This window comes from Pseudophryne corroboree, chromosome 9 (genome assembly GCF_028390025.1).
Source record: "Pseudophryne corroboree isolate aPseCor3 chromosome 9, aPseCor3.hap2, whole genome shotgun sequence".
NCBI classification, from domain to species: Eukaryota; Metazoa; Chordata; class Amphibia; order Anura; family Myobatrachidae; genus Pseudophryne; species Pseudophryne corroboree.
The window spans coordinates 240,283,592-240,308,153 of NC_086452.1; the positions used below are offsets into that span (position 1 = coordinate 240,283,592).

At 42.8% G+C, this 24,562-nt stretch overlaps 1 protein-coding gene across 2 annotated transcripts; it reads left to right on the plus strand.

The window, feature by feature from the left end:
- Positions 1–2,131: 2,131 nt before the first annotated feature.
- Positions 2,132–14,178, plus strand: LOC134957938 (uncharacterized). 2 transcript variants are annotated; one of them, XM_063940190.1, is made up of 7 exons: positions 2,132–2,230; positions 7,195–7,266; positions 7,520–7,687; positions 8,142–8,831; positions 10,722–10,793; positions 11,047–11,214; positions 11,669–14,178. In XM_063940190.1, exons 4-7 carry the CDS (start codon positions 8,564–8,566, stop codon positions 11,971–11,973), a joined length of 813 nt encoding a protein of 270 aa, XP_063796260.1. In that variant the 5' UTR covers positions 2,132–2,230; positions 7,195–7,266; positions 7,520–7,687; positions 8,142–8,563; the 3' UTR covers positions 11,974–14,178. The 2 variants fall into 2 exon arrangements, with proteins under 2 accessions (XP_063796260.1, XP_063796261.1); XM_063940191.1 differs by lacking the exon at positions 8,142–8,831.
- The last annotated feature ends 10,384 nt before the right edge of the window (positions 14,179–24,562 follow it).

The window sequence follows — 24,562 nt, forward strand, 5'->3', positions numbered from 1 at the left end:
CACGCTAAGCCGCCGCCTACTGGGAGTGAATCTTAGCTTCTTAAAATTGCGAACGATGTATTCGCAATATTGCGATTACAAACTACTTAGCAGTTTCAGAGTAGCTTCAGACTTACTCGGCATCTGCGATCAGTTCAGTGCTTGTCGTTCCTGGTTTGACGTCACAAACACACCCGGCGTTCGCCCAGACACTCCCCCGTTTCTCCAGCCACTCCCGTGTTTTTTCCGGAAACAGTAGCGTTTTTATCCACACGCCCATAAAACGCCGTGTTTCCGCCCAGTAACACCCATTTCCTGTCAATCACATTACGATCGCCGAAGCAAAGAAAAAGCCGTGAGTAAAAAAACTATCTTCATAGCAAAATTACTTGGCGCAGTCGCAGTGCGAACATTGCGCATGCGTACTAAGCAGAAAAACGCTGCGATGCGAAGAAAATTACCGAGCGAACGACTCGGAATGAGGGCCCAAGTGATAATGCACCAGCCAACAGCTCCTAACTGCCAATTTACATATTGGAGCTGATTGGCTGGCGCGTTATCACCTTGCACTTATCACTGCTTTATCACTTCTCCAGGCTAAATACATCTGCCCCATGTATTGTGGATTTATGTCTGTGAAACAGTACTACTGACCCAGCAAAATAGATTTATTCACCTCTGTGTATGATTAAAAACTGAACACATGACATGCTAGTGGTATTTGGGGATTAGGTTTGAGTTCCCCTAATTGAAACAGAATTTCACCAGTAATCGTCACCAAGCAATTATTTTTTTACATGTGGTGATTAACTGCTCCTATGAAATCTTTGTCTTTCTGCCTGGCATAAACATCTGTAAAACACATTTATATGGTTGGTATCTATGAACTTATCCCATTTTTTTATTTTTATATATTGCATATTTTCATTTTAACCACTTAACCACGCTCCAAAATTGTCTGGGTTTTTTATGATAGATTTAGGTAAATAATAGTTAAATTAAATTATCCAAAATTATTTTCTTGAAAAAAAAAAACAACCCCCTCCCCACAAAAAAAAAAAAAACATTTAAAAAAAAAATTAAATAAAAATCGATGATCAAAACATTGTAACCATTGATGATCGGGACATCGCGACCATCGCAACTTCCAGTTTTAGACATGAGGCCCTCAGCAGCCCCCGGAGCCCTTCAGGAAGGTGAGAGGCTGTGTTTTTTTTTAACATTTCCCCAGTGGCTGCTAGTGTCTGCAGCCGCTGGATGGAGAGTGCTGCCGGGCTGACTGATCAGCAGTGATTGTCAGCATGGCAGGCACTGGAGGGGAGGGAACCAAGAAGCAGAGGGACCGGTGGTCCCTCTGAGAACAGCAATTGCAGGAAGCTTTGCTGCACAGTGAGCTTTCTGACTGGTCGCATTAGATGCGACCATGTCAGGGAAAGCCCAGCCTGGTGAGGTCGTATCTGATGCGACCATGCCAGGCAAGTGAGTAAATATTTCTGATATGCACAAACTAAGCACAAACTTTTGTCATGGTGACTTATTTTTTGCACATAGTGAATGTGTACTTTCAGCACTAGGGGCTAGATGCGTCATTGCTTGTAGAGTGATAAAATGAAGAGAGAATAGGTACCAGCCACTCAGCTCCTAACTGTCATGTTAGAGGATGTGTTTGAAAAATGACAGCTAGGAGCTGATTGACTGGTACTTTTGCTCTCTCCATTTTATCACTCTCCAAGCGATGACGCATCTAGCCATGTGTCTCTATGGCATAACTTTAGATTAATAAAATCAGTTCAAGAAATACAGAAACAGAAAGCTAAATTGTTTATAAAGAGACTGAGAATGTTCTTACCAGAGCAATGCCAGGGTAAGGTACATATAAACACTGAAAATAGCATGCCACCTGAGGTATAAAGAGCTATTCCTGTATTTTGTGAAACTATTTCCTATGTACATTTTCTTAACCTGGTAACATTCTATCCAAGATCAGAACACTATACTTTACTCCGGGCACTCATTTAGGCCACTGTGATTTTCTGTAATTATCTTTTCAGCTAGATGTAATGTTCTATTCTTTCTCAGGCACTAAGAATAGAGGTTGGATCTTGTTGCTCTTCACCCCCACTAATTGTGCAATAATAGTTCATTCACACTGGGGTGTGCACTCCTTCAGTACCAAAGAGATCTGCAATAAACTGTTGTCCTGGATGTGAAATGTTACCGTCAATGTTCTAATACTGAGTTAAACAGGATTGTGAGTAAAATGTAATGGTTATACATTGATTTCATTTTTCTTTCAGACTGTAATATGATTAATTGTTTGTTGAACAGCCTTCAACACAGCAAGATTTGTCTTATGGGTACTATGCAAAAGTGCTGATATTCCTTGCAATTTTCTACACCAGTAACATTTATCCCGCTTCATTAGGAAGTAATCAGTCAAATAGTTATATTTGTTAAGCTTTAGTTTGCCTGATAAATGATTTTCTGTTTCAGTGACTTCATTGGTTAGCTTACACTAGCAATTTTTAGTCACAATAGTGAAAAGCTAGGCTTGCAATTCAGTTTACTGGTTGAGAGCATTCACTTGATCAACATTGTTATGATAATTCTTGACTGAAACCTTCAATTGTTGCTCTTTTTAATTCATATTTTACCTTAACACCATGGGGCTAATTCAGACCTGATCGCTCGCTAGCTGTTTTTTGCAGTCCTGCGTTCGCATAGTCGCCGCCAACCAGGGAGTGTATTTTAGCTGTGCAAGTGTGCGATCGCATGTGCAGCCATGCGGTACAAAAATATCTTTTGCAGTTTCTGAGTAGCCCAGGACTTCCTTAGCCGCTGCGATAACATCAGCCTGTCCTGGACTGGAATTGACGTCAGACACCCGCCCAGCAAACGTTTGAACACGCCTGCGTTTTTCCAACCACTCCCTAAAAATGGTCAGTTGCCACCCACAAACGCCCTCTTCCTGTCAATCTCCTTGCGATCGACTGTGCGAATGGATTCTTCGTAAAACCACAGCAACGATCTTCTTCGTACCCGTGCGATGCACCTGCACGTTGTGGTGCATACGCATGCGCAGTCCTGACCTGATCGCAGCGCTGCAAAAACGCTAGCAAACGATCAAGTCTGAATTACCCCCTATATGTACAATCCATATTTTTCAGTGTGATACAGTGAAAGGCTTGTTCAAACAAATTGTTACAAGCCACCGCAGTGGTTCTCCCCCATTGCAGGTCCGGTTATTGCTAGGTGACCGGGACGCCGCGTCACTGAGCCACACAGGTCAATAATCCTGGCAATCTCCTGGCAATCTCCCGGCAGTCTGGATGCTCTGTAGCTATGTGCAGCTGCACTAAGTTTAGTCATTAGGGGTTGGTCTTTCTGTAGGCTTGTGATTGGCCTAGGATCCTATTAAAAGGCAGTCAGTCCCACTCACCCGTGCCGGTGATAGCTTCATGCTTAAATATCTTGCTACATGTACCTATACCTGTGTTCCTGAAATCCTGGTCAGTCGTAGATGCGTGTGCCCTGACTGTGCCTATTGTGCCTCACCTTGCCTGTCATACCTGGAATCCTTCAGCCTTGCATTTGAAACTCTAGTCCTATTTGTTAGCTATTGCTGTCTATCTATGCATTTGAAAACTGGTTAACTCTTGCACTGATACTAACCCCATCTGTCAGCTGGTATTGTCTCAGGACTACCCAGACATTTTTCAGCCCTGCTGCATACTGTCTATCATAATATTACCCAGGCTCCAGCCCTGTGGCTATTCCTATTCAATTACACATTACTATCAGTGTCTCAGTCCTGCTCTGTGGTAACCCCAGCTGCTGTTTTACCATTTTCAATTGCAAGACCTCATTCCTGCTTAATATTATCCAGTATATATCTGCTCCATCTTATCTTCTACGATAACCCATTGATTACATGGCAGTAAGTAGGTGTGTGCTGTTGCACACAGCGCATCTGCACTGTGGGCGCATTCGCTGGCACACACATAGGGCTGTGCTGCACAAGTATTGCAGCACCCATCAACCTTGTAAATGTGTGACATAAGGAAGATTTGTTGCTGGGTGCTGCAGCTTGTAGGCTGCATGCTGAAGTCCTCTGCCCACCATTACACCCCTTCAGCATGTTGTCCCGTTGAGGCGCTGCCCTGTCTACAGCATAGGGAAGTCAATGTGGTGGGTCCCTCAATGAGTTGCGACTCTCCCATGGTTTGGGCTCTCCCTTCAAGATAAATAAAACACACATGCATAAAACCACTGGCACAGTGCGTCTAAGTGGCTGTACCTGGCACTGTGAGTCTAAGAGGCTCTACCTGGCGCAGTGCGGCTAAGGGGCTCTACCTGGCACAGCGTCTCTGAGGGCCTCTACCTGCCTCAGTGCATCTAAGGGGCTCTACCTGGTGCAGTGTGTCTAAGGGGCTCTACCTGGTGCAGTGTGCCTAAGGGGCCCTACCTGGTGCTGTGCATCTAATGGGCTTTACCTGGTGCAGTATGTCTAAGGGGCTCTACCTGATGGAAAGTGCCTAAGGTGCTCTACCTGTCGCAATGTGTACAAGTAGCACTACTGTGTGGTGTAATGTGATTTGGTACTATTATTTGGCCATGCCCCTTCCCCATGAAGCTACTCCCCATAAATTTTTGATGTGCAACTTCAGCGTGCACTGTCCCTGTTTTGAGTAGGGGGGGGGGGGGGGGCACCAATTCCTTTTCTGGCACAGGACACTAAAATGGATAGTTATGGCTCTGGTTGATTATATAAGCCCGGAATGTCCAGAGTTTAAGACATGGCTGCAGGCTAAGTACTGGGGAGTGTGACTAACTGTAAGGGAACAACGGATGGCTGTTATAGGCAGTAGACCTCTCTAGTGTGGCTCTAGGGCTCTTATATAATTACTTGGGTTCATCATTACAGAAATTTTTGTATTGATGCAAATAATCACATTTGTGATTGTGCTGCATATTCATCCATATTCCTCTAAAGCTCCTTGTTACTTTGGCATCCAACTCACTGTGAGTGGAAGCTGTCCCTGTGAGACCTTACACAGAAAAGTAAACCACTAATTAGTAGCAGCAGCAGTACCTGGCAGTGTCAGTGCATATGTGTGAATGAGTTCATGCTTGTGCACAGAGAGGGGTGGCATGGGAGGAGGGATCCGAACAGATCCCACTTTGCAGCTTGGACTTCCTTAGCAAACTGGTGTAGGTTCCCAAAATGAAACTCCAAGGGGTATATTTACTAATATTCATGTTGGTGTCAATTTGTAGGGAGTTTGATCTCGAATTTTATCGGTCGTATTTTCTTGCAACTTTTTGAAACCATTATCGGTAATTTACTAAGCTGCCGAGTTTTCGTATTTCGTATTTTCCGATGTCGATAAGATTCATATTTTTTATAGTGTTTTTACAGCCGATTGTTTTGTATTTCGACTGAAGATGTGTTTTGTGACGCATGTTTCGTATTTTTTTACGATGCGGCAGAGTTGTTTATTTTGTGGACGTAATTTTGGGAATGGTGTCGTTTCTGTAGGTGATGCGTGGTTGGTTGTGAGGAATACGTGGGAGTGGCTGATCGCAGTCATATAAATATGACCCCAAACGGCCGAACCTCGTGGGTTTAGTCAGTGGAGAGGAGAGAGGTAGTGTTGAGAGGAGTTTTGTGAGTTGTTGTGGTTTTTGGAGTTAGATTTTTGAGTGTAGTGCATTGAAAGTTGTCTTGTCTTTGTGGTTGTATTGTTACTTATTAGTGTGTCTTATTTACTGTCCTTGTATTTTTTTTTATAGTCTCGTCGGTTTGTTTGTGTGTGTGTGTGTGTGTGTGTGTGTGTGTGTGTGTGTGTGATGTGTGTGCTGTGTAGAGGTAGAGGAGGTTTTTGTTTTGTGTTTTTTTATTATCTGTTCTGTGTTTGTTCTTAGCATGTCTGAGGTGAGTGAGGTTGGGGATGTGCAGGAGGTTAGTGAGGTTGGGGAGGTTAGTGAGGGAAGTGAGGTGGAGGAGGTGGCAGAGGAGGTGCCTGAATCCTCTAGTGAGAGCAATGTTGCTCCGCAGCCACGTGTGAGGACCAAGTCTGGCCGTAATGTTAAATTTACCTATGCAGAGAATGTTGCCCTGGTGAGGGTGATAATGAAATATCAACGTCAGTTGTTTGGTCAGGATGCTGGTAAGGTGTCAGCAAGGAAAAAAACTTTAATGTGGCAGAAGGTGGTAGATGCTGTGAATAGTGAGGGGATTGTGCGGCGAACAGAGGAGACCAGCAGAAAGCGGTACAGGTTGAGTATCCCTTATCCAAATATTCCGAAATACGGAATATTCTGAAAAACTGAATTTTTATATTAAGTGGCGTGTGAAAGCCAAAATGGCAAAGGAGGCCAAGTCTGCGCACCAAACAGGAGGTGGCCATCCATTTGTAGCCACCTATTTGGAATATGAGGAACCGCTGCAGAGGCTGATTCTCCCGGAGGTAGTGTGGGCCACATATGTGAGGGACTCTGATCGCCCCAGTTGTGTCTGGTAAGTTTTTTTTTGTGTTCTTATTTTGGGAAACAAACAATATGTGTTGGATTGTCTATTATTATATCTTAAATTGTGTATGCTCTATTGTCATAAATGTTTCATTCGTAATCTAGTTAAATAGAGGTTATGTTTAAACTTGCTTCTTTGCCCTTATCTTTAGTCAGTTTTTGTCTGGGTTATGATGGGCCCACCGGTGGTTTAATATGATGTGTGTATTTTTTTTCGTATTTTTTTTTTTTGTATGTAGCTAGTTTTTTGGCCTTTGGGCATCTTTGTAGTTATTTATTCACTTCTATTGTGTTAAAAAAAATTTGGCCTTAGCATAATGTATTTTCGGATAATGTATATATTTGTGCAACATTTTAAAAAAACACAGACTAAGATATGTAGTTGAAAACATATTTCAGTCCTAAAGGTGTCCATTATATATTGTAAAGTATGTTTTGTATTATGTGAGGGTCAAATATTCGACCAAGTAATATTTGTAGGATGAGTTTGGCAAGACATTTTCATTTGCATGCTGGAATAGAGTTCAGACATGCTGCTTTTTGTGTTTTTTATTTTTATATTGGTATTTTTAGGGACAATTCCTTTGCCCATGCTCACTATTTAAACTAATAGAAATGGAGATGTTTATTGACAAAAAAAAAAAACATGATAAGAGTAACATTTTAAATCCTTTATGTTTGCAGTGTCCAAAAAAACGCATACACCTTCTGGCCATGCTAGCACTTTGTCTGAAGCAGAAGATGATGCAGATGGAGGTAAATTCATTACCCTTTGTTGTGTTTCACACTCTATGGAGGAAGTTTACTAAGATGGGAGTTCTATTTAAGATGGTATGTTGTCCATAGCAACCAATCATATTCCAGGTACTTTCTTCTAGAAGGTGCTAGATAAATGAGAGCTGAATCTGATTGGTTGCTATGGGCAACATCCCATTTTAAATGGAACTCCTATCTTAGAGAATTTACACCTATGTTTCATCCTAATTTCATCAAACACTTCTCCCAACAGGAACATCCTCTGCCATTGTGCCCCCGCGGAGGCGAAGCCTAGGTGTGACTAGCAGGCCACCACTCCAGCCATCACCCCGACGCTGCATATCGCTGGTTTCACCCATGCCCCCACAACAACTGCGGTATAGTCCTCCACGCTTTTCGCCACAATCACCACATCTGCCAGGTGAGTTGTTGTGTGCAATCCATCATTTACAATTTAGGTATTAATTTTAAAAGCAGCAAAGTTGTGCGAATGTTGAGAAATATAGATGTAAAACTGCAGTTGGCAAGTTATCCTCATAAAAGCACATATAAATACATAATTACATTGCATCGTCACAATATGTGCACAATGCATATATTAGCATAACCAACATTTACAGAAATACGGAAGCAAAACTCCAAAAATGCTAAGTGGACCACCAAATTCAAATACGCTAATATTGCGCTACTGAGTACAATTATAGTTTAGTTCAACAACCATGTGAATTTATCTACACAAATACGTACGGACAGAAATGTCAGTCACAAATGTGCTTTTTGTAAAGATATTGTTAAACCAAAAAAACTAAATTATCCACAATAAAAACAATGTCCTTCACAATATATAACAAAACATAACTGCTTTATCTTTTTAGAGGACACCAATCAAACTGAAAGTGACACACAACAGCAACAAACTGAGGACACATTTACCCTACAGCTTATGACAATACCACCACCATACGCCACACCCACAGATTTACCAACCCAAACACAACCTCAAACACCTGAGCAGCACATAAGCCCAAGCATAGCCATGTCACCGTCAACAGACCAGGCATTTTGGTCCACCTGGGCCACACAACAAGCCCACACCACAGAAAGTCTGACAAAACAGACCCAAGCATTAATGAGTCTAGCCCATCACATGCCCCACCTATGCAGAAGCAACAGTCGCTAACATACGGAGCTCACTAGATTGACCAATACAGTCGAACTAATGCGGGCAGACAATACCCGCATGCTAGATACATTTCAAAGAGTAATGGACGACAATATATGACTACATCAAACATACATGAAAATAATACAAGCCAACCAAATCACACAAGACACAATGCTGAGAGTCATGGAGAATCACACGGCGGCAACTCGAGGCTTCCATGGTACTATGACGACGCTTACACAGCATCTAATGTATCCAGAACAACAGACAAGCTTGAGTTACGGCACCACAACGCCCTTGGTGACACCAGTAACATCCCCTCCAAGATGCTCGAGCAGAAGTTGCCAACACACCAGAGGAAAAGGCCCAGCCCCTCAAGTGGCAGACCGCATAAATAGATGTGTGTAAGCATGTGGGTGGAATTTTCTTTGTTGACTTAATTTATGCAGCTTTGTGTGTATTCCAAATTCAGTTATGAACACAAGTTTACAGTTATAAAGTGTTTGTTCAACTCACCTAATGTGCCAGTAATATCAAGGTACTGTCTTGTGTTTACTTTTGAGCAATTACATTACACGTATAATTGGATAATGTAATCATATGCAAGCCATAGAAGCGAGCAGAATTCACATAACATAAACCACTGTATTTGTGATTTACAGCAGTAATCAACCACTAATCCAAAGACAAATGGTAACAGTACCAGGGGAATATAGTAATGCATGTTTTTAAAATGTAAAACACAAACCATTAGAGCAGTGATTTTCAACCTTTTTTTACTCGCGGCACACCGAACAATATTTTAAAATTGCCAAGGCACACCATCAGTTCCCCACAGGAAAAAACAAAACACACACATTGGCCCTCACAGTAAAAAAATAAATAAAATCCACACATATATTGGCCTACACAGAAAAAACAATCACATTGCTCCCCACATAAATCATGTTGCTCCCTACATAAATCCTATTGCTCCACACATAAATCAATCACATTTCTCCCCACATAAATCCTATTGATCCCCACATGTGCAGGAGGTTAGTGAGTTTGGGGAGGTTAGTGAGGGAAGTGAGGTGGAGGAGGTGGCAGAGGAGGTGCCTGAATCCTCTAGTGAGAGCAATGTTGCTCCGCAGCCACGTGTGAGGACCAAGTCTGGCCGTAATGTTAAATTTACCTATGCAGAGAATGTTGCCCTGGTGAGGGTGATAATGAAATATCAACGTCAGTTGTTTGGTCAGGATGCTGGTAAGGTGTCAGCAAGGAAAAAAACTTTAATGTGGCAGAAGGTGGTAGATGCTGTGAATAGTGAGGGGATTGTGCGGCGAACAGAGGAGACCAGCAGAAAGCGGTACAGGTTGAGTATCCCTTATCCAAATATTCCGAAATACGGAATATTCTGAAAAACTGAATATTTATATTAAGTGGCGTGTGAAAGCCAAAATGGCAAAGGAGGCCAAGTCTGCGCACCAAACAGGAGGTGGCCATCCATTTGTAGCCACCTATTTGGAATATGAGGAACCGCTGCAGAGGCTGATTCTCCCGGAGGTAGTGTGGGCCACATATGTGAGGGACTCTGATCGCCCCAGTTGTGTCTGGTAAGTTTTTTTTTGTGTTCTTATTTTGGGAAACAAACAATATGTGTTGGATTGTCTATTATTATATCTTAAATTGTGTATGCTCTATTGTCATAAATGTTTTATTCGTAATCTAGTTAAATAGAGGTTATGTTTAAACTTGCTTCTTTGCCCTTATCTTTAGTCAGTTTTTGTCTGGGTTATGATGGGCCCACCGGTGGTTTAATATGATGTGTGTATTTTTTTTCGTATTTTTTTTTTTTGTATGTAGCTAGTTTTTTGGCCTTTGGGCATCTTTGTAGTTATTTATTCACTTCTATTGTGTTAAAAAAAATTTGGCCTTAGCATAATGTATTTTCGGATAATGTATATATTTGTGCAACATTTTAAAAAAACACAGACTAAGATATGTAGTTGAAAACATATTTCAGTCCTAAAGGTGTCCATTATATATTGTAAAGTATGTTTTGTATTATGTGAGGGTCAAATATTCGACCAAGTAATATTTGTAGGATGAGTTTGGCAAGACATTTTCATTTGCATGCTGGAATAGAGTTCAGACATGCTGCTTTTTGAGTTTTTTATTTTTATATTGGTATTTTTAGGGACAATTCCTTTGCCCATGCTCACTATTTAAACTAATAGAAATGGAGATGTTTATTGACAAAAAAAAAAAACATGATAAGAGTAACATTTTAAATCCTTTATGTTTGCAGTGTCCAAAAAAACGCATACACCTTCTGGCCATGCTAGCACTTTGTCTGAAGCAGAAGATGATGCAGATGGAGGTAAATTCATTACCCTTTGTTGTGTTTCACACTCTATGGAGGAAGTTTACTAAGATGGGAGTTCTATTTAAGATGGTATGTTGTCCATAGCAACCAATCATATTCCAGGTACTTTCTTCTAGAAGGTGCTAGATAAATGAGAGCTGAATCTGATTGGTTGCTATGGGCAACATCCCATTTTAAATGGAACTCCTATCTTAGAGAATTTACACCTATGTTTCATCCTAATTTCATCAAACACTTCTCCCAACAGGAACATCCTCTGCCATTGTGCCCCCGCGGAGGCGAAGCCTAGGTGTGACTAGCAGGCCACCACTCCAGCCATCACCCCGACGCTGCATATCGCTGGTTTCACCCATGCCCCCACAACAACTGCGGTATAGTCCTCCACGCTTTTCGCCACAATCACCACATCTGCCAGGTGAGTTGTTGTGTGCAATCCATCATTTACAATTTAGGTATTAATTTTAAAAGCAGCAAAGTTGTGCGAATGTTGAGAAATATAGATGTAAAACTGCAGTTGGCAAGTTATCCTCATAAAAGCACATATAAATACATAATTACATTGCATCGTCACAATATGTGCACAATGCATATATTAGCATAACCAACATTTACAGAAATACGGAAGCAAAACTCCAAAAATGCTAAGTGGACCACCAAATTCAAATACGCTAATATTGCGCTACTGAGTACAATTATAGTTTAGTTCAACAACCATGTGAATTTATCTACACAAATACGTACGGACAGAAATGTCAGTCACAAATGTGCTTTTTGTAAAGATATTGTTAAACCAAAAAAACTAAATTATCCACAATAAAAACAATGTCCTTCACAATATATAACAAAACATAACTGCTTTATCTTTTTAGAGGACACCAATCAAACTGAAAGTGACACACAACAGCAACAAACTGAGGACACATTTACCCTACAGCTTATGACAATACCACCACCATACGCCACACCCACAGATTTACCAACCCAAACACAACCTCAAACACCTGAGCAGCACATAAGCCCAAGCATAGCCATGTCACCGTCAACAGACCAGGCATTTTGGTCCACCTGGGCCACACAACAAGCCCACACCACAGAAAGTCTGACAAAACAGACCCAAGCATTAATGAGTCTAGCCCATCACATGCCCCACCTATGCAGAAGCAACAGTCGCTAACATACGGAGCTCACTAGATTGACCAATACAGTCGAACTAATGCGGGCAGACAATACCCGCATGCTAGATACATTTCAAAGAGTAATGGACGACAATATATGACTACATCAAACATACATGAAAATAATACAAGCCAACCAAATCACACAAGACACAATGCTGAGAGTCATGGAGAATCACACGGCGGCAACTCGAGACTTCCATGGTACTATGACGACGCTTACACAGCATCTAATGTATCCAGAACAACAGACAAGCTTGAGTTACGGCACCACAACGCCCTTGGTGACACCAGTAACATCCCCTCCAAGATGCTCGAGCAGAAGTTGCCAACACACCAGAGGAAAAGGCCCAGCCCCTCAAGTGGCAGACCGCATAAATAGATGTGTGTAAGCATGTGGGTGGAATTTTCTTTGTTGACTTAATTTATGCAGCTTTGTGTGTATTCCAAATTCAGTTATGAACACAAGTTTACAGTTATAAAGTGTTTGTTCAACTCACCTAATGTGCCAGTAATATCAAGGTACTGTCTTGTGTTTACTTTTGAGCAATTACATTACACGTATAATTGGATAATGTAATCATATGCAAGCCATAGAAGCGAGCAGAATTCACATAACATAAACCACTGTATTTGTGATTTACAGCAGTAATCAACCACTAATCCAAAGACAAATGGTAACAGTACCAGGGGAATATAGTAATGCATGTTTTTAAAATGTAAAACACAAACCATTAGAGCAGTGATTTTCAACCTTTTTTTACTCGCGGCACACCGAACAATATTTTAAAATTGCCAAGGCACACCATCAGTTCCCCACAGGAAAAAACAAAACACACACATTGGCCCTCACAGTAAAAAAATAAATAAAATCCACACATATATTGGCCTACACAGAAAAAACAATCACATTGCTCCCCACATAAATCATGTTGCTCCCTACATAAATCCTATTGCTCCACACATAAATCAATCACATTTCTCCCCACATAAATCCTATTGATCCCCACATGTATTATTCACATTGTTCCCCCCCATAAATCCTTATTCTCCCCACATAAATTCTATTGAAATCCTATTGTTCCTCACAGGAGAAATAAAATAACAAATATTATCAGTTGTCCTCCTCCCTGTTCCTCAGTGGCTGGGGTTGTTCATAGCGGAGTTCTGCGAATACTGAGCAGCGAGCAGTCGGGAAGGTGTGGATGTGGGTGGGCACGGAAAGCTGTGTATGCAGGCGGGAACTGGAAAATGTGTATGCAGGCGGGTGGGCTGGCTGGGTGGTGAGACGCGGCGGCCGTACCTATGATATCACATCGTTTTCAAGTCATAGGTCATGGCCGGAGCACGACTGATCCTCTAAGGAGAGCCCGGGCCAATAGTTCACTCTGAAGGTGCAGTAAGCTGCTCTGGCTCCGCGGCACACCTTGCAACTGGTCGCGGTACACTGGTTGAAAAAGCCTGCATTACAGCATAAATGTTTGGTACCTCCACTGTGTGCAATGACAGGACATACAAAGTTAAAGGACATAAAAGTACACAAGGACACAACAAAGTGTATTGTTGGGTTAAAAATACAGCGAGGTTACAAAACATACACTTACAAACAAACACTTAAAAATTACATACTTTAAAAAAAAAGTGTTCACATGCAAACACGCCTGCAAAAAGCAGTTCTATTTGAAAATCGTACTTTAGTACGAATCGAGCAGATTTGCAGCAGAGTTGAAGGTATTTACGGCTGAAAACACAAATACGAATCAGCAGTAAATTACCGTATTCTATACAATTACTGTCAAAATTGACCAATGATGTATTCATTCGTATTTGTGTTCAAGGCGGGGAAAAACAATACGAATGCTCAAAACGCGGCCGCATATCTGGGTTAGTAAATTACCGAAACCACACTTAGAGGAAATTACTGAAACCGAATGGATTCAAATTAAATCAAAACATTAGTAAATATACCCCCAAATGTAAAGTTTTCAAAGTTTGATGAATGAAGGGATCAGGGGTGAAATATAATCTCCTTCATTACAAGAATAAGGACTGAACCTGAAATTGAAATTTGACATAAACTAATTAAGGGAAACGACTAGTACACTTTGGAAGCAAAAATTTACATCTTCTCCAAAAATGCATTTATGGGAATTAAATGTACAAAACTCCTTCACCTTCTGTATGTACCTGTGTTTTGAATTAAATCTATCACTCTATGATTGATTGATTGATTGATTGATTGATCTATCTAGTTATTATTATTATTTTTCTTTTTTTTAATCACCTTATACTGTACATGGGAGTCTCATCCAGATCTCATCTGCATATCAAACTGCACCTGTCATTGGATGTCTCTGGTAAACTGGGAGAAGTCTCTGCATATTGGAGAAACTGTTTGCACAGTGAATCACAATAAGCTATGTTTTGAGCAATTTGGAGAAAAACAATGGTAAGCATAAAATAGAGTGGTTGGCAGGAAGCAGGCAGAGAGCAGAGAAATAAGACAGACAGGAAAACATAAGGTGAAGGAAGATGACAGACTCACAAGACCTCAGTCCTGAACTGGAAGTCAGCTCTAGCAACCAATAACAAGATTGAAACAAGTAAAAGGTAGTAATAGCATTGTCTATGTAAGATGTATGCTCTGAATTGTTGTGACAAGCTTTATTTTTTATCGCTGTTTTTGTTTCCAGCAGCTTCAGAACTTAACTTTTACATTTAAAACTAATATCATTACTGCTCAAATCAAACACATGTTGTTTTGACAAATGGTGTGGGGTAGCTCTCCCAACACTCTGAAGATTATGCTGGATTGCGACATAGTTGCACCATCCCCTCCGCTGAACACAGAAAATGGCTAGCTCCTATCTCTTGCTTTTTTTCTTGTCTCGTTTGTCTGGCTAATTTTATTGTCGAACCATAGAAGCAAGGAGCAGTTATGTACCTAATCACAGCAGGGGCAAACGCAGGATTTTTAAAGGGGGTTTCCATAAGAGATGAGCGTATAATTCCAGTGGTACTGGCGTATAAATCCAGTGCTACTGCCATATTATTCCAGTGGTACTGCCGTATAAGTCCAGTCCAGTGGTGCTGCCATATAAATTCAGTGGTGCTGTCCTGTACTTTCTATTATTTACTCCAGATAAAGGGGTTATTAATATTTAATCTAAATCATTTTCACAGGGTTTGCCCTGTGTAATGTAAAGGTATGTTCTCCTGTACCGGATATAGTTATATAACACCCAAAAAATAATGGAGAACAAAAATTTGGAGGAAAAATAGGGAAAGACCAAGATCCACTTCCTCCTAGTGCTAAAGCTGCTGCCACTAGTTATGATATACTGTAGATGATGAAATGCCATCAACATCGTCTGCCAAGGCCAATGTCATAGTAGAGGGCATGTCAAATCCAAAAAGCAAAAGTTCAGTAAAATGAGCCAAACAAATAAATTTAAATGGTCTGAGGAGAAACGTAAACTTGCCAATATGCAATTTACAACACGGAGTGGCAAGGAACGGCTAAGGCCCTGGCCTATGTTCATGACTAGTGGTTCAGCTTCATATGATGATGGAAGCCCTCATACTCCCACTAGAAAAATGAAAAGAGTTAAGCTGGCAAAAGCACTGCAAAAAACTGTATGTTCTAAGATGGTATCACAAATCCCCAAGGAGAGTTCAAGTGTCTCGGCGGTTGCGATGCCTGACCTTCCCAACACTAGACGGGAAGAGGTGGCTCCTTCCACCATTTGTACGCCCTCTGCAAGTGCTGTAAGTAGCACCCACAGTCCAGTTTCTGATATTCACATTGAAGATGTCACAGTTGAAGTACACCAGGATGAGGATAGGGTGTTACTGGCGCTGAGGAGTAAGTTGACGAGGAGGATTCTGATGGTGATGTGGTTTGTTTAAATCAGGCACCGGGGGAGACACCTGTTGTCCGTGGGATGAATAAGCCCATTGTGATGCCTGGGCAAAATACCAAAAAAAAACACCTCTTCAGTGTGGAATAATTTCTTCACAAATCCAGACAACAGGTGTCAAGCCGAGTTTTGCCTTTGTCAATCTGAAATAAGTAGGGTTAAGGACGTTAACCACCTAGGAACATTCTCCCTTATACGTCACCTGCAGTGCATTCATCAAATGTCATTGTCAAGTTCAGAAACTTTGGGTAAGAGCATAAGCAGTCCACCGACAGCTAAATCCCTTCTTCCTCTTGTACCAAAGCTCCTGCAAGCAACACCAGCAACTCCCTCAACGTCAATTTCCTCCTCAGTCAGGAACACCAGTAGTCCTGCAGGCCATGTCACTGGCATGACAGACGAGTCCTTTCCTAACCGGGATTCCTCCGGAGGATCCTTGAGTGGTACGCCTACTGCTGCTGCCACTGCTTTTGTTGCTGCTGGGAGTCGATCGTCATCCCAGAAGGGAAGTTGAAAGACCACTTGTACTACTTCAGCTAAGCAATTGACTGTCCAACAGTCCTTTGTGAGGAAGATGAAATATGACAGCAGTCATCCTGTTGCAAAGTGGATAACTGAGGCCTTGACAGCTAAGTAGATGTTAGACGTGCATTCGGTATCCGCATTTTCTGCAGTGAGATTTAGTCAATTGATGGAAGTAGTGTGTCCCTGGTACCAAATCCCATCTAGATTCCACTTCACTACGAAAGTGATTCCTGGACTATACAGTGACATTTAAAAAGTGTCCTCAGTGTCCTGAAAATGCGACTGTACCCAGTGTCCACTTATCCACCAACATGTGGACAAGTGGAGCAGGGCAAACTAAGAACTACATAACTGTGATAGCCCACTGGGTAGATGTATTGCCTCCCACAACAACAACAGCAGCGGCACCAGTAGCAGCATCTCACAAATGCCAGCTTGTTCCTAAACAGGGTACGCTGTGTATCACCGTTTCTGTAAGAGGCACACCGCTGACAACCTCTTACGGAAACTCAGGGACATCATCGCACAATTGCTTACCCAACTTAGACTCTCCTGGTGATTTGTGATATTGGACAACGCCACCAATAATGTGCATGCATTACATCTGGGCAAATTCTAGCATGTCACATGTTTTGGACATATAATTAATTTGGTGGTGCAGAATTTTTTGCAAAATGACAGGAGCATGCAAGAGATGCTGTCGGTGGGCCGAAAAATTGCAGGCCACTTTTAACATTCAGCCACTGAGTGCCAAAGACTAGACATTAGCAAACATTCCTGAACCTGTTTTGCCATCATCTGAAGCAAGAGGTGGTAATGAAGTGGAATGCAACACTCTATATGCTTCAGAGGATGGAGGAGCAGCAAAAGGCCATTCAAGCCTACACATCCACCTACAATGTATGTAAAGGAGGGGGAATGTACCTGACTCATGCGTAGTGGAGAATGATTTCCGTGTTGTGCAAGGTTCTTCAACCCTTCGAACTTGCCACACATGAAGTCAGTTCAGACACTGCCAGCTTCAGTCAGGTCATTCCCCTCATCAGGCTTTTGTAGAAGCAGCTGGAGAAATTGAAGGAGGAGCTAAGATGGCGCGGTTCCGCTAAGTATGTGGGACTTGTGGATGGAGCCCTTCATTCACTTTGACAGGATTCAAGGGTGGTTTGGCCACCATGATCGATCCTAGGTTTAAAGCCTACGTTGTATCTCTCTTTCTGGCAGACACAAGTCTGCAGGGTTCAAAGACCTGTTGGTGAGACAATTGTCAATTCAAGGGGAACGTGAGCCGCCAACAGCTCCGTCTCTCACCAAATTCTGTTTTCCTTTAATATTACATTCTCCAATTTCCTCATTACATTACTTATATTCTCATCAATAATTAATATACAATCCCCTTCATCTTTTAAAGCATAATCTAGGGTCAGTTTTCTATTCTCTCTGTACTCAAACATCTTGCAGCACCATATATATTTCAAATGAAGAAAAAACAACAATGTATAGCACCAAGGATAGAAACAATGTACAGTATTGATGCATTGATGTATTGAGCATGTACAGCTAGTGATGCAGTAATCTAGCAAGAAGTTCTTTCCGCCTCCATCACAAATATTGCACACAGAAAAATCAAGTTACCGTTCCACAACCGCTTATTAGACCGCTTAATGATGCAGTGTCTCCAGTTTTCGTAGACTATCCTCCACTTTCATGGCCGTACTGACTCATCCGCTGTTTAACCTGAAATAAAGAAGATGACAAAGTATAGTATAATACTGTCTTGCAACAATTGACACATTTATTACAATTAAAAATTCAACACTCATAAAAAACATATATGGACATCCACAACAAAATTGCATCCAGGCACAGCAGAGTGAATGAACAATTACTGGCTGTAGGTGAAAGCTGACATGCTAACTGTTCTTAAGAGCATGTACAGTATATCAAGAGTCATCTCGGCTGCAGCTGCGGGTTTCTCCTGAGTTCAAGTACGTCTCCTGACACACCGGGTCTGTTTGCATCAGTCGCCATGCATCGGGTGTCAATTACACGAGCACCCATGGGTTCCGACATTCCTCGGGTCTTATTCAAGGTTAGCTCAGTGTGCATGTCCAGTTACACATAAGCAGGCTAAATACCCCCCCCCCCCCAGTTCAATTCCATTGGCCCCGGCACATTTGATCCCTATAGACAACTATCCTATTTGTTTGTGATCCTGTGTTCCTGGACTCCATGTATTTCTCCACTGCCCATTGATATCTTTGTTTCCAGTCACGTGATCCGGCTTTCTCCGGCGCTTGTTGTTTAAACGTTGTTTAAACATCCAATGTTTGTGGATTTAAGCACCATTATCTTTCATCAGGATTACTGTTTGTGCGAAGTCTAGTTCATTTTTTAAGTGGACTTGACACTGTGCACACTGCAGAAGAAACCATTTTATATTTTCTATACCCATTTACAAACGTTTAGTTTTCTTGGATCCAGAGACTCACTGCCTGACATATTATTGAAGTACAGATTTTTTTTATTTTATTTTTTATTAACAGCTTTATATAGCACACGCATATTATGCAGCAATATACAGAGAATATTTCAGTAATTCGCATTCATATTTCGTGAAATAGGTACATAGTGAATAAATAATATCTAAATATAATAATTATTCTCTTTCAGATATTTTTATAACTGTGAAGAGCAGTAATGGAAAACAAGCAGAAGTAATTTTTACAATATAGGCATATAAATGTATAAATGCATATAATATATTTAACTGTAGGTGTAAAACATGCAGTTTGCTCTCTGTATGTTTTAAGTTCTCTTAACTTTTTTAACATAACTTCAGATATTTATAAAGTAAGTGTTATTCACTTTTTATTTACAGCAATATTCTGTTTAATATCTCTAAAGAGTAGTGAGATTAGCTGGGGTTAAAGCGTTGCTTGGATGTTTATTATAAGCTGACAGTAACACTGTGAGAGTTGACATAGTGACTGATGTTATCACAGCTGAGGCTAAGATTATTATTACCATGTTGATGTGGCCTTACTGTGGGGATCCATAGACCTGCTCGCCCTGCAGTAATATGTTGCAGCATAGCAACACTGTAAACAGACATTCCATTAATTTATGAATTTGGTGAAATAGGGCAAAGCTTAGAGAAGAAACACTGAAACAGCCATTAAATCAGGCTTTAACTAAGCCTTGGGAAATATGAACGCATAAAGCCCCCCCAAGGGTATTTCACATACACTTGCAATGTTGAAAACCATTCATCACTACTCACATAAGTCCCAACGAGACTACATGGTTGATTTATCAAGGCCAAACACAATACAATTAGCTACAGCTATATGTTTCAATAGAAAATGTAGTAGGCAGAGATGTGCGTCAATGTATACAATTCTCAACCAGCAGCGTCATCAATGGAAATGACCAGGGTTCGTGAGAAGCATATAGAGATTTTGTGTTTGACACCTCTAATACATGGAGATGCTTGAAATTTGCTATCACCCAACAATGTGTGTTTTGGGGGATAGCCCACACTTTTCTCTCAATAGATATTCTTCTTACACCCCTTTTAGACATACAACACAGGAATTTCTCTACTCAGACCCGGGATTTTCTCTTCAGCAAAAACACGGATTTTTGTTCAAGACCCCCTTTCACATTACTCCACAATCTCCGGGCCCCTTTCAGACATAAGCTGTTTTTTTTTCAGTTTTGAAGGCAGTGTCGTTAATTTAAGGGGATGGTTTGCAGGCACACAATAATGAGGTTATGCAAAGTAGGGGGGGGCAGCCTATAAATGGACTGGATGTGGTTCCCATAATGCATTGCTGGATTCATGGCTGACAAGCATTTGTGTTGGTAGATTTCTGGGTGGAGTTGCTTTTTTCCATAGCAAATGATGCTCTCATGAAGATTCGTACCCGGGGCCTAATTCAGACCTGATCGCTAGGGTGCATTTTTTGCATCCCTGCGATCAGGTAGTCGCTGCCTACAGGGGGAGGGGGAAATCGCTGTGCAGGGGTGCGATCGCATGTTCAGGAGAGCTGCACAAACAAGAGTTTGTGCAGTCTCTGCACAGCTCAGGACTTACTCTTTCAGTGTGATGATTGGGGCAGGAGGTGACGTCAGAAACACTCCCTCCAAACGCCTGGTCTCTCCTGCGTTTTTCCGGACACTCCTCTAAAACAGTCAGTTGCCACCCGCAAATGGCCTCTTCCTGTCAGTTACCTTGCGATCGCCCATGCGATCGCTTTTTTCGCACCATCCAGTCGCTACCTGGTGCTCCCCGTTGCTGCGGCCTGGCGCGCCTGCGTATTGAGGAGCATACGCATGCACAGTTCAGACCTGATCGCCCGCTGTGTGAAAATGCACAGCGGGCCAATCCTGGAGAGTGTAGTGAGAGAATGTGTCTCCTCAGTGTCTGTGCGGGAAAGTGGCGTAGCACATGGGTTTGCAACATGCTCTTTTGTATCATTCCAATGGTGTTGTCTTGTGCTGAATCAGTCCAGTGGTGGTGTCTTGTGATGCATCAGTCCAGTCACAGTGGTGGTGTCCTGTGCTAACATAAGTACAGTGCTGCTGTATAAGTCCAGTCCAGTGCAGTGGTGCTTTATTTACCTGCATCGGTCCAATGGTGTTGTCCTGTGCTGCCATAAGTACAGTGGTGGTGTCCTGTGCTGCCATAAGTCCAGTGCTGCTGCTTTACAAGTCCAGTCCAGTGGTGGTGTCTTGTGCTGCATCAGTCCAGTGGTGGTGTCTTGTGCTGCATCAGTCCAGTCACTCCAGTGGTAGTGTTCTGAGCTGCCATAAGTCCAGTGGTGGAGTCCTCTGCTGCCGTATAAGTCCAGTGGTGCTGTCTTGTGCTGCATAAGTCCAGTGGTAGTGTCTTGTGCTGCATCAGTCCAGTCACTCCAGTGGTGGTGTCCTTTACTGCCATAAGTCCAGTTGTGCTGCTGTATAAGTCCAGTCCAGTGGTGCTGTCTTGTGCTACATCAGTCCAGTGGTGGTTTCCTGTGCTGCCATAAGTCCAGTGGTGCTGCCGTATAAGTCCAGTCCAGTGGTGATGCTGTATAAGTCCAGTCTAGTGGTGCTGCTGTATAAGTCCAATCCAGTGGCGCTGCATATAAGTTAAGCGGTACTGCTGTTTAAGTCTAGTCCAGTGGTCTTGCCGTATAAGTCCAGTACAGTGGTGCTGGCTTATAAGTCCAGCGGTACAGCCATATAAGTCCAGCGGTACTGCCCTGTAAGTCCAGCAGTATTGTCGTATAATTCCAGGGGTACTGCCATATAAGTCCAGTGGTACTGCCATATAACTGCAGCAGTACAGCGGTATAAGTCCAGTGTTGCAGAATAAGTTCTGGCCAGTGGTTCTGTCTTTTGCTGCATCGTCCAGTGGTGGTGCCTTGTGCTGCATCAGTCGAGTCACTCCAGTGGTGGTGTCCTGTGCTGCCATAAGTCCAGTGGTGCTGCTGTATAAGTCCAGTGGTGCTCCTGTATAAGTCCAGTCCGGTAGTGCTGCCATATAAGTCTAGTCCAGTGGTGCTGGCGTATAACTTAGCAGTACTGCCATATAAGTCCAACGGTACAGCCATAAAAGTCCAGCAGTACTGCCGTTTAAGTCCAGTGCTACTGCCGTAGAAGCCCAGGGGTACTGCCGTAGAAGCCCAGGGGTACTGCCGTAGAAGCCCAGGGGTACTGCCTTATAAGTCCAGTGGAACTGCTGTATAAGTCCAGCGGTACTGCTGTATAAGTCCAGTCCAGTGGTGCTGCTGTATAAGTCCAGTCCAGTGGTGCTGCTGTATAAGTCCAGTGGTAATACCTTATAAGTCCAGCAGTATTGCAGGATAACTCCAGCTGTACTGCTGTATAAGTACAGTGATGCTGTATAAGTCCAGTCCAGTGGAGCTGTCTTGTGCTGCATCAGTCCAGTGGTCGTGTCTTGTGCTGCATCAGTCCAGTCACTCCAGTAGTGGTGTACTGTGCTGCCATAAGTCCAGTGGTGCTGCTGTATAAGTTCAGTCCAGTGGTTCTGCTGTATAAATCTAGTCCACTGGTGCTGCCTTATAAGTCTAGTGGTAATGCCGTATAATTCCAGCGGCATAGCCGTATAAGTCCTGCAGTTCTGCCATATAAGTCCAACATTACTGCCGTATAAGTCGAGGGGTACTGACATAAAAGTCCATCGGTACTGCCGTATAACTCCACCGTTACTGCCATAAGTCTAGTGTTGCTGTATATGTCCAGTACAGTGATGCTTTCTTGTGCTGCATCAGTCCAGTGGTCGTGTCTTGTGCTCCATCAGTCCAGTCACTCCAGTGGTGGTGTACTATGCTGCCATAATTCCAGTGGTGCTGTCGCATAAGTCTAGTCCAGTGGTGCTGCCATATAAGTTAGCGGTACTGCCATATAAGTCCAGCAGTACTGCTGTATAGGTCCAGTCCAGTGGTGCTGCCGTATAAGTCCAGTCCATTGGTTCTGCTTTATAAGTCCAGCGGTGCTGCCATATAAGTCCAGGGGTATTGATATATAAGTCCAGCGGGACTGCTGTATTAGTACAGTGGTGCTGTATAAGTCCAGTCCTGTGGTGCTGTCTTGTGCTGAATCAGTCCAGTGGTGGTGTCTTGTGCTGCATCAGTCCAGTCACTCCAGTGGTGGTGTTCTGTGCTGCCATAAAGCCAGTGCTGCTGCTGTATAAGTCCAGTCCAGTGGTGCCTTGTATTGCATCAGTCTAGTCACTCCAGTGGTGGTGTCCTGTGCTGCTATAAGTCCAGTGGTGCTGCAGTATAAGACCAGTTCACTGGTGCTGCCACATAAGTCCAGTCCAGTGGTGCTGCGTTTTACGACTAGTCCAGTGGTGCTGCCGTATTAGTCCAGTCCAGTGGTGCTGCTGTATAAGTCCAGCGGTACTGCCATATAAGTCCAGTGTTACTGCCGTATATGACCAGGGGTACTGCCGTATAAGTCCAGCGGTACTGCTGTATAACTCCAGCAGTACTGTCATAAAAGCCCAGTGGTGCTTTCTTGCACTGCGTCAATCCAATGGTGGTGTCTTATGCTGCATCAGTCCAGTCACTCCAGTGGTGGTGTCCTATGCTGCCATATGTCCAGTGGTGCTGTATAAGTCCAATCCAGTGGTGTTTTCTTGTGCTGCAACAGTCCAGTGGTTGTGTCTTATGCTGCATCAGTCCAGTCACTCCAGTGGTGGTGTCCTGTGCTGCCATAAGTCCAGTGGTGCTATATAAGTCCAGTCCAGTGGTGCTGTTTTGTGCTGCACAGTCCAGTGGTGGCATCTTATGCTGCATCAGTACAGTCACTCCAGTGGTGGTGTCCTGTGCTGCCATAAGTCCAGTGGTGCTGCTGTATAAGTCCAGTGGTGCTCCTGTATAAGTCCAGTCCAGTGGTGCTCCCATATAAGTTCAGTCCAGTGGTGGTAACGTAAAAGTCTAGTCCAGTGTTGCTGCCGTATAAGTTAGTGGTACTGCCATGTAAGTCCAACGGTACTGCCGTATAAGATAAGTCCAGTCCAGTGGTGCTGCTTTATAAGTCCAGCTGTACTGCCATATAAGTCCAGCAGTAGTGCCGTATAAGTCCAGCGGTAGTGCCGTGTAAGTCCAGGGGTACTGACATATAATTCCAGAGGTACGGCTGTATAATTTAAGTGGTACTGCCATATAAGTACAGTGGTGCTGTATAAGTCCAGTCCAGTGTTGCTGTCTTGTACTGCATCATTCCAGTGGTGGTGCCATTTACTGCATCAGTCCAGTCTCTTCAGTGGTGGTGTCCTGTGCTTCCATAAGTCCAGCGGTACAGCCGTATAAGTAAATTGATACTGGCGTATTAGTCAAAAAGTACTGCCGTATAAGTCCAGTGGTGCTGTAAAAGTCCAGTCTAATGGTGGTGTCTTGTGCTGCATCAGTCCAGTGGTGGTGTCTTGTGCTGCATCAGTCCAGTCACTCCAGTAATGGTGTCCTGTGCTGCCATAAGTCCAGTTGTGGTGGCTTGTGCTGCAGTCCAGTGATGCTGCTGTATAAGTCCAGTCCAGTGGTGCTGTCTTGTATTGCATCAGTCCAGTGGTGGTGTCCTGTGCTTCCATAAGCCCAGTTATGGTGTCCTGCGCTGCCATAAGTCCAGTGGTGCT

What these genes read in the sequence shown, in the direction of transcription:
- LOC134957938 (XM_063940190.1), top strand. Translation starts at nt 8,564, where the DNA reads ATGAAAATAATACAAGCCAACCAAATCACACAAGACACAATGCTGAGA. An exon ending in GGCAGACCGCATAAATAGAT is followed by an intron (nt 8,832 to 10,721) that starts GTGTGTAAGCAT and finishes TTATGTTTGCAG; the next exon opens with TGTCCAAAAAAACGCATACA. An exon ending in AGAAGATGATGCAGATGGAG is followed by an intron (nt 10,794 to 11,046) that starts GTAAATTCATTA and finishes TTCTCCCAACAG; the next exon opens with GAACATCCTCTGCCATTGTG.